Below are 10,237 nucleotides of genomic sequence, written 5' to 3'. Positions count from 1 at the left end.
GAGCTTATTCCATTCTCGCACTACAACGTTGGTGAAGAAAAATTTGGTGCAGTCTGAATTTACTTGTCTACATTTGAGTTTCATGCCATTGTTCCTCGTTCGCAAAGTGTCATCGATCATGAACAATTTTGTTCTGTCTACATTCGTGAAACCATTAAGTATTTTAAAACATTCGATCAGTTTTCCTCGGAGGCGACGTTTCTCAAGAGAGAACATGTTAAGGGTGGAAAGCCTTTCTTCGTAAGATTTGTTGCCCAAGGAAGGGATAATTTTTGTTGCCCGACGCTGAACACCTTCTAATTTAGCAATGTCCTTTGCATGGTGGGGAGACCAAAACTGTACCGCATATTCCAAGTGGGGTCTGACTAAACTATTGTAGAGCGGAAGTATTACATCTTTATTCTTGAATAAAAAGTTTCTTTTAATGAAGCCCAACATTCTGTTCGCTTTATTTGCTGCATCGATGCATTGCTGTGAGAATTTGAGGTTTGACGCGATTTTGACCCCCAGATCCTTAACGCATTGAACGCTTGTGAGTTTAACGCCGCGCATTTCGTAATCGAACTTCTCATTTCTTGTTCTAACTTGAAGGACCTGGCACTTGTCTACGTTAAAGGGCATCTCCCATCTATCCGACCAAGCTGAAATTTTGTGCAAATCCTCTTGGAGGCTTTGCCTGTCTTCGTCAGTGAAAACCGAGTTACCAATCTTTGTGTCGTCTGCAAATTTACTAATGCGATTGTTGAGTCCAACACCCATGTCGTTGATGAAAATAATGAAGAGCACTGGGCAAGAACCGAACCCTGAGGGACGCCACTTGTGACCGGCGCCCACTCTGAGTTAAATCACTCAATCACCACTCTTTGTTGTCTGTTGCTCAACCATTTCGCGATCCATTAGTTTACTTAACCGTCAATACCTATTTGCTTTAATTTATAAAGTAATTTATGATGTGGGACTTTATCAAACGCTTTCTGGAAATCAAGGTAGACTACGTCCAATGATTTGGTTACGTCATAAACTGAGAAGAGGTCGTTATAAAAGGTCAACAGGTTTGATAAGCAGGATCTTTTGTTACGGAAGCCATATTGTGAATCCCTAATTAATGAGTGGCTTTCGAGGTAACTCACAATTTTGTCTCTAATTATGCTCTCAAGTAGCTTACCTACAATTGAAGTTAGACTAATGGGTGGGTAGTTACCTGGTATTTTTTTGTCTCCTTTCTTAAAAATCGGTGTCACGTTAGCCTTTTTCCAATCTCAAGGGACGATGCCTTGTCGCAAGGACATATTGAATGCGGTTGTGAAGGAGGAGACTATTTCGCTCTTTGTTTCTTTAAGCAGTATAGGATATACTTTATCGGGTCTGGGACTTTTATTTGTTTTAAGTGAATGGAGAGCTTTAAATACTTCATCGGTTGTTATTTCAAAATTAGGCAATGCATGCTCGAGATTTACATTAGTACTGGTGTTGGTGGTAGCGGGAGGAAGACTGTTAGTATTAAACACCGAGGAAAAGTAATTGTTTAAGAGGTTTGCAATGTGTTGGCTGTCAGTCACTAGTGCACCGTCGCTGTTTGTTAAAGGTCCAATTCCACTTCTGATCGCCTTTCTGTTGTTTATGTAACTGAAGAAAGATTTCGGATTATTTTTACAGTTGGCTGCAATATTTTCTTCATATCTACGCTTTGCCTGACATACTAATCTTTTTACTCGTCGCCTGGCATCATTATAAAGTCTAATGTTTTCTGACGTGCTTTGTTCTTTCTTTAACCTGTAAAACAAAAAAGAAGAGGAGAAAAAGGAAGAGGAGGAGGAGGAGGAAGAGGAAGAGGAGTAGAAAGATCCCAATGATAATAGTGTATCTGAAGCCTTTGAAGGAAGAGGAAGAAGAAGAAGAGGAAAAAGAAGATGAAAAGGATAAAAAAAGAGAGAAAAGGAGGAGGAAGTTGAAGAAAAATGAGAACAATAAATTTCTGACGGAAAAGTAGAAGAAAAAGAGGACCATAACAATGATTACACCAACGACAGTGATAATGATAATGTCTATGAACAAAGAACCATACCAAGGGAAGCAGGTATGGCCTCGGTGGGTGTGGCTTCTTGCTCCGGTTCGCGCGCCCCAAGGGACCTGTTCATCTCGAGCCGAATCTCCTCCCGTAGCTCAGCCATACCTGCATGAGTGTTGGGTGCATGAGGGCGGTTTACACGACACCTTTATTATTTATGCACAATTGGGCTTCCTCTATCAACAAGACCCAGCAACGCCAATTAGAGAGGGTACAAAGGCGTGCATGCAGACAGATTCTGGGCAGTTCTTACACTAACTACAAGCATGCACTCACCCAGCTGAAAATGCCCACCCTACAGGACCGATACCAGACAAACCTAACCAAACTCGGCAAGTCCCTCCTCCACAACCCCCGTCACAGAGATCTACTTCCACCCGCCCTCCCTCCCCCCACTAGACCCACAAGACACCACAATATTCTCGTCCCGGTCAAAACTCGCACGGACAGATATCGGCTTGGTGCGATCCCGACGCTTGTGAGGGTCATTAACACCTCCATGATCACATGACCCCTCCACCCCAACACACACACACACACACACACACACACACACACACACACACACACACACACACACACACCAACATCCTAAAAATATAAATCCCAAACACAAACATTGTCCAAACCCCTTAAATTTAAAACAGCACGGTTCCCTACTGGCAAGCGTGTCCTGGGCGGTGGTGCTGATCTGGTTGGTGATGGCCTCCAGAACCTCCTGTAGGCGACGCTCATGTCCTGCCTCCACCGTCTCCACCGCCTGCTGCAACGCCTCCAGTTTCGCCACCTGCTCCTCCGCCTCGTCCGCCCGCCTCGCCTCCTGTCTCCCCATCTCTGCAACAGCTGTTATGCGTGAAGGAAGTAGTGAAGGAAGGAAATGTAACATGCCTCCATCTGTAGTAAATACATTCTCTCTCTCTCTCTCTCTCTCTCTCTCTCTCTCTCTCTCTCTCTCTCTCTCTCTCTCTCTCTCTCTCTCTCTCTCTCTCATCGTAAACTGCTCGCCGCGGTTCCCCATCCCCGTGCAAATAGACGTCATGCGGCCTCTCTAACGCCAAATCGTAACACCGCATGTAACACCACCTCCATATCCGAACTTAATCAAAGATGAACTAAAAATCCTAAGTTTCAATGCTCATAGCCTAAGTAAAAGGTTGAAGAAATGAGATGTCTTTTTTCAAGGGAAATTTTCGATGTAATCGCTAAACGAAAACATTCATTGACACCTCAAGTATTAATTTAATTACAGAATACAATATAGATGGCTACAGTCTCTTAAAAAAAAGATCGCATCAACCGTCGAGGTGATGGTGTCGCCCTTCATGCCAAAAGTTATTTTGCAACCCAGTGATACAACACCGAGAAACACTAATGTTGAACATTTGTGCGTGTGAGTAAATACTGTGAAAAGCAAATTAAACATATCCGTCACCTACAGGCCTCTGGGGCAATCACTGGATGATGATGTTGAAATGTATAGCGTTTTGCAACAATCCTAAACAGCGACTCAGTTGTGTTAGAGACTTTAATCTCCCTCATACTGATAGGACGTAACGCTCCGGTACAGAAGTTGTTCTCATGGAATACTTGATTTTTTAGAGAATAATTACCCGAGTCAAATGGCTGCTGAACCAGCTCGACTAAATGAGACATTAGACCTTGTTATTGTAACCCAAGATAATCTAGTCAGTAATGTTGCAGTAGGAGAACATCTCGGTTCCTGCGACCATAAATTAGTGCGCGTCGCTCAAACAAAAGTGACTGAAAACAAGATAATGATGCCTAATTCTAGAAGGGAAAGTTTCGCAGGTCCGACGTAAATTGACAAACTCAACTATCAGATGATTCCAACCAAGGAGACTATAGTCTCTTTGATTCCAACGCAGAGGAAGCATGGCTAAACTTTAAATAATTAATTACTCACCCAGCAGAATACATATGCCCCGTTTTCCGAGAAGCAACGTAACACTAATAAAACTCAACCGTGGTTTAACAACGAATTCAAACATTCGGTTAAGGAGAGAAACTTGCTCTACAGGCTAAAGAAAGTGCAAAACACGCCGGGAAGTATCAGACTTTATCAAGAAGCCAGGCGACGAGTGAAAAGACTATAGTTGGTCAGGCAAAGCGTGGGCACGAAGAAAACATTGCCGCCAACTGTAAAACTAATCCGAAGTCTTTCTTCAATGATATTAACAACAAAAAGACGATCAGAAGTAGGAGTGAACCCTTAACTGACAGCGATGGTAAATTAGTAACTGAAAGCCAGCGCGTAGCGAACTTTTGAACAATTGCTGCTCGGTATTGAATAGTGCCAGTCTGACCACCGACGCCAGCGATGACAACAGTATTAACGATATTTCCACGCAGCGATTGGCGGGCTTTTTTTTATTATTGTTTTTTTGTGTGTGTGCCCTTGAGCTGCCTCCTTTGTTGTAAAAAAAAAAAATAATAATAATAATAACAATAATGATGATAATGATAATAATAATAGTTTTATTTCGCCCAGCGGCATTTATGAAAACAAGACAAGAACGAAAACAAAATCGAGCGGTATACATTAGACAGTTATGTAAGCGTGTGCAGGAACGCTTGTGAACAGCCTACACGAGCAGCAAGTCAGTCAGTCGTCCTTTCTTTTATTTCCTGTACTATTCGTGTATTTTACTCGTAAATTCGTAATATCTCACTTATTGGACCCCTCTCTCTCTCTCTCTCTCCTATCTACTTTCTTCTCTTTATCTCATTTCTCTCTCCCTCCTTACCTCTCTCCTCTACTCTCCTCTGCTTTCCACTAATTTTTTTTTACTCAGGTTTCCCTTTACCCCTTTCTTCTCTACTCCTCTCAGCTTATTTACCTTTCCTCTCACCTCTGCTCTTTCTTTAGTTCTTTTTTCTTGTCTCGCTACTCTTTTATTTTTCTTCATCTCTCCCAGCACAAACTCAGTAAACCTGTTTGTGCATTGTGAGCGCTAATAATTTCTTACAGTGTCACATTGGGTCTCCTGTCCTATACATTACATCCCTCAGTGATCACCAGACTACAAATAGACGAGAAGTAAAGCTTTTCTCACACTGCCTTTGTTGCATGGGGCTGGATGACAAGCACCATCCTTCTCCTTCGTTGCGAACCTATGTTTTTGCAACAATACAATTCACTAATTTGTTATATATATATATATATATATATATATATATATATATATATATATATATATATATATATATATATATATATATATATGCATATATATATATATGCCTTGTTGCGTCATCTTTTAAGAGTGCGAGTTTCGAATTTATTTGTGTAATATTTCGTTTGTTAGCTCTGCCCTTGGTATGTCCTTTATGCTGCAACAAAATAAGTCAAGCTTACAGTCACCATAGGATCGGCATTTATTGTTTCTCATAACTAAACTTGGCAGAATTTCGAAATAAAAATATCGGTCAGATAACGCAAATCCATCACCAGGCATGTTAATAAACCTAAGTTCAGATCTAACAAACCTCACGTTACTCACCGCAAGAGGCGTCCGAAACATTTTGCATCATCTGCACAATGGCCAGCTGGTTGACCACGAGGGAGGTTGTCAACTCCTCGTAGCTCAGAGCACCCATAGCAGCATTTGCTGCACTCAGCGGCAAGTGTGACTGTCCCGGGTGGCTGAGGACGACCAGGAAGAAGTTGATGAGGGACACAAAGCGGAGAGATGCCGCTGGAGCTCTTGCTGCTGCCATGGTTAACAGTGGAGTGTCTGTCTGGGATGCTTGCCACACCAAGGAAGACGAGTACCCCCCTCCCCCCCCTCCCACACACACACACACACACACACACACACACACCAAAACGTTTTGATCTGATATGAATGTGTGTACTAGGAAAAATGATACGACTTTATGTTTGGATGTTGGTGTTTGTGCAGTGAGAGGAGGACAGAGACTTATTAATATTGCCCGGGATTATTACTGAAGGTCATTTTAATCCGTGTGTGAAGGCCATAGTCATGCCTCTGTTAAAGAAAGTCTCACTTGGTTACGCCGAAAGCCATTAGACATAAACACGTAAAAACGTTTTGCCTAGCTAATTACAAGATTAAGTGATATTTTGTAGCTTGATGCATTTCCTGGAACTGTTCGTTGTGACGACACATGCCATATGTCTGTGTGTGTCAGAGGTCTGCGCGGGTGCCTATTTTTGCCCCCCACCAACAAAAGTTATGCCCACACGTGCGTTTACCGTTTATTACCTACCGTTGATGAGGTTTCAAGCCCCGCTCCGCTGCCAGCAGCAGCGCTCCGAAAAGGCCGTCAACAATTACGATATTAACCTCAATAATAATCATCAATGCACTTAATCGCAATCGTCGTAGTGAGTGAGTGAGTCTTGATTGCTTTCATAAGTAGCGTACTGATGGCTTTTTGATAAACTTGGCATTATCATAATCACTTGCCAATGTGCTTTCCAATATGGTGCATAACATTTCCCTACTCCCAGTGGTTCCGTCGCTAGAGCTCGAAACGTAAACCCTGTCGAGAGCGATTTTGACGAACTCCAGACACTTTGCCGTTTTTGTGTAGCGTGACCTTGCTATTGCCTCTAGAAGGGTGCCATTTGGCATGTAGCCCCTCTTTGCAATGTAGTTTGACCAACTCGAAGGATTTTGTGATAGCTCGATTCCAAGTTCGTCGTCGAGCCGTCACAAAATAGCCTGTTTTTCTGCCCTTTTGCCGCAATTTGGACACGTCCTAGTTTTTTGCTTATAACTTTTTTTTATTCTATTTAATGCTTTCCAACCTTTATCTGATTATTATTCTGTTTTAAAAGAGCTTTCATTTGCCATCAAGCACGCCTTCCTAGCTTCAGTAGTTTTTGCTCCCTGTCTGATTGGATTGCTCTACCGATCTTGGTATCATCTGCGAACTTACTGACATCACTTCTAATTCCTGTGTGCAAGTCATTGATGTAAATAATAAAAAGCAGCGGACCCAGCACCGACCCTGTGGGACTCCACTCGTAACACTACCCCATTCAGATTTTTTTACCATTGATTTGCACTCTCTGCTTCCTACCACTAAGCCATGCCCTGATCCAGTTCAAAACTTTCCCATCTACGCCGTGAGCCTGTAATTTTAGTAATAGCCGGTGATGAGGGACTTTGTCGAACGCTTTACTGAAATCTAGATACAATGTCATAGTTTTCATCTCGGTCAACCGCCTCGATTACTTTAGTGTAGAAGGACAACAGGCTAGTAAGGCAAGACCTACCCATCGTGAACCCATGCTGTGAATCATGAATGAAATTATGCTTCTCTAGATGGTCCCGAATGCTCCCGACTATCGACTCCAACATCTTTCCTACAACTAATGTTAAGCTAATTGGGCGATAATTTGAGGTGGCTGACTTGTCTCCCTTTTTGAGAGAAGGGAAGGGGGGGGGGAGAGAGCTGGTATCTCAGCACCAGGGCCCGGTCTCATATGGGGCCCGGCCGCCCGGGCATGATGTGTGCAAATTAAGATACTTAAGCCCCAAATACACTGCCGAATTTTGGCCACGAACTTGACGCCGAATCAGTTCGTGAAAAAATTCGGCGACCGGTTCGCCGACATGACCAAGATTCTTACAGTTCGTGACCATTCGGCGACATGTCGGCGAATGCTCAAGACAATTCGGGGACAATTCGGAGACATGTCGCCGACTATTCGGCGTCCATGTCGCCGAGCTCAAAATCTAAAATTTTAACGTTTTTTTTTTTTTCGCGGAATAACTGGCGACAAGTCTCCGAATTGTCTTCGCATGTCCCCGGAGTGTCGGCGACATGTCGGGGACAATTATCCGACAGTGCCAAGATTTCTGACAGCTGATCATCTGATGCCCATGTGGAATATAAAAGCACGGGAATCCGCGCCTACTTCATGGACAACTACAACACCCGGGGAGCAGTGGCCTGGCAGGACAGAATTGTGGGCGAGTAAATACCATGTGTGGTAATATGTGTGGTAATATGTATGATAGTATGTGTAATAAAATCTATAAATGTGACTTGTTTTTGTTTTGCCCTCCTACAAATATTTTAGAATGAATGAATGTTTACGTAATATTAATAAACAAACCAGTAACTGAAAGAAGAAATAAATCTAAATAACTGAAAATGAAACAAAGGTCAAATAATGGCAGAATAATGATATTAAGAAATAAATAAAGTAATAAATAGTAAATTAATTATGAAATAAAAGAAAATGTCAGTTCCATACCTTTTATATATTCATGATTCTTCTTGTCCTTCATATTTTCTTGTTTTCAATTTTTTTTTATATTTTTTTTTTTTTCTCTATATATATATATATATATATATATATATATATATATATATATATATATATATATATATATATATATATATATATATATATATATATATATATATATAGATAGATAGATAGATAGATAGATAGATAGATAGATAGATAGATAGATAGATAGATAATACGTAGATAGATAGATAGATAGATAGACAGACCCCCGTGTACACCTCCCACCGCGACCCGTTTGCCGTGTCGTGATTAATTCGCCCAATATTCGGGGACATGTCCCGAATAGTCTTGGCCATTCGGACATGTCGGCGACAAATTTGCCAATAAAATTAAAATTTCAACTGTCAAAATTCGGCGACAATTCGCCGAACACCGCGAATCGGACGCCGAATTGTCTGCGACATGTCGGCTACATTTCGGCGACAATTCGGCGTCCATTTTGCATTCGTGCACATTCAGCGAACGGCCGCGAATTTTTCATGCAACATGAAACTTTCGTGGCGGTCGTGACCAACCGTCAAAAGTCGCGCGGTGGACGCAGACATGTCCCCGAACGGACAAGAACAGACAAGAGGGGTAGGCGGTGGCCGAAATGGTAGCGTACTGGGCCCACATTCACCGCGTGATGGACGACGCGGGTTCGAATCCCCACGCTACCACTCGGATTTTTCAGTCACCGCCGAGTGGCTTAAAACTACCCACATGCTGTCCTGAAGACCACCCATCAACCCGGGGGGCAGCATGAGCCAATGCAAGATGGCGCCACTATAAACACTCGCCTGCGCCAGAACGGGCTGGGCCGACCATCAGGCCCCACCTGGAAGAAGCCTTGGGCCGACCATCAGGCCCCACCTGGAAGAAGCCTTGGGGCCGACCATCAGGCCCCACCGGGAAGATGCCTACCGGCGCAATAGGCAACAACGTAAAAAAAAAAAAAAAAAAAAAAAAATGCCGAACTTGTTCGCGACACAGGATGACTTGCATATTCGCGCACATTCGTGAACCAAAATTCGGCAGTGCATTTGGGCTTTAGGGGCCCGGAATTACTTGCAGCACCAGGGCCCAATGGTAGCTCTATCTGGGGCTGAGTTACCTACCAATCTCTTCCTGGACTACTTGCCTAGTGATGATCACATCCCTCAACTTGTCGTTCTCTTCTCTCTCATATACCTGAACTCTCTCCGGAATGGTTGTTAGATTTTCCTGCGTGAAAACTGAGACGAGATAGTCAGTCAACATTGATTCATATCTTCTCCATTCTCAACGAGCTCACCTGTGTTTGCTTTCAACGGTTCAATTCTGTCCCCTGTTTTCGTCCTGTACAATTTGAAGAAGCCCTTGGGATCGCTCTTGGCCTCGTTGGCTACCCTAATCTCATAATTTATCTTTGCTAGGCGGGTGTTCTTCTTTACCGACCTGGCTATTTCAACATACCTACCCCTGAGGTGGGTTTCTCCGTTCTTTATTTTCCTATAAATTCCTCTGTTCAAGCCAATCTCATGCGTGCGTCTTCAGTCATAAAATCGTGGATTTTTGCATATGTGGACATACACTACCGTCACACCGTCGTCTTCCCAACACACTTGCCTCGCGCACTCTCTCAGCGTACCGTGGTCTTGATTCATTGATAGCTTATTGTTGCAGGTAAATAACAAGGGAGAAGGGTGACAGACACATTTTCACAAGAGGTATGGCTGATGTCCTTGTTCGCACCCCGGCCGTTTCCACTCGAAGTGCCGTTGCTTTGGCTCTATGTAAGTGACACTCAATTTACACAAGCAACGGAAAAAGAAAAGAATATGGAGGCGGCAATTTATGGCTTACAAGAAGAGAGGAGCGCAGTGAAGTGATATGCA

At 43.0% G+C, this 10,237-nt stretch overlaps 1 protein-coding gene across 7 annotated transcripts in view; it reads right to left on the bottom strand.

Annotated features, from left to right (window-relative positions):
- Positions 1-5,853, bottom strand: part of LOC126991800 (uncharacterized) — a 26,370-nt gene extending 20,517 nt beyond the window's left edge. For 4 of the 7 annotated variants that reach the window (XR_007745860.1, XM_050850472.1, XM_050850471.1 and 1 more), the window contains exons 1-3: positions 5,590-5,850; positions 2,729-2,911; positions 2,066-2,173 (exon numbers count right to left, since the gene is read on the bottom strand). Coding sequence is in view for 6 of the 7 variants with exons in the window: in XM_050850472.1 (XP_050706429.1) it covers positions 2,066-2,173; positions 2,729-2,911; positions 5,590-5,806 (508 nt within the window). In the remaining variant the exon portion in view is untranslated. Of the gene's footprint in view, positions 1-2,065; positions 2,174-2,728; positions 2,912-5,589 lie in introns of all 7 variants that reach the window. The other 3 variants (XM_050850473.1, XM_050850469.1, XM_050850474.1) reach the window with 2 other exon arrangements.
- Between the last annotated feature and the right edge of the window lie 4,384 nt (positions 5,854-10,237).

The sequence above is a fragment of the Eriocheir sinensis genome, unplaced genomic scaffold (genome assembly GCF_024679095.1).
Source record: "Eriocheir sinensis breed Jianghai 21 unplaced genomic scaffold, ASM2467909v1 Scaffold342, whole genome shotgun sequence".
Lineage (NCBI taxonomy): Eukaryota > Metazoa > Arthropoda > Malacostraca > Decapoda > Varunidae > Eriocheir > Eriocheir sinensis.
Note: the sequence above shows the minus strand (reverse complement) of the source record. Positions and strands in the feature narration are given on the sequence as shown.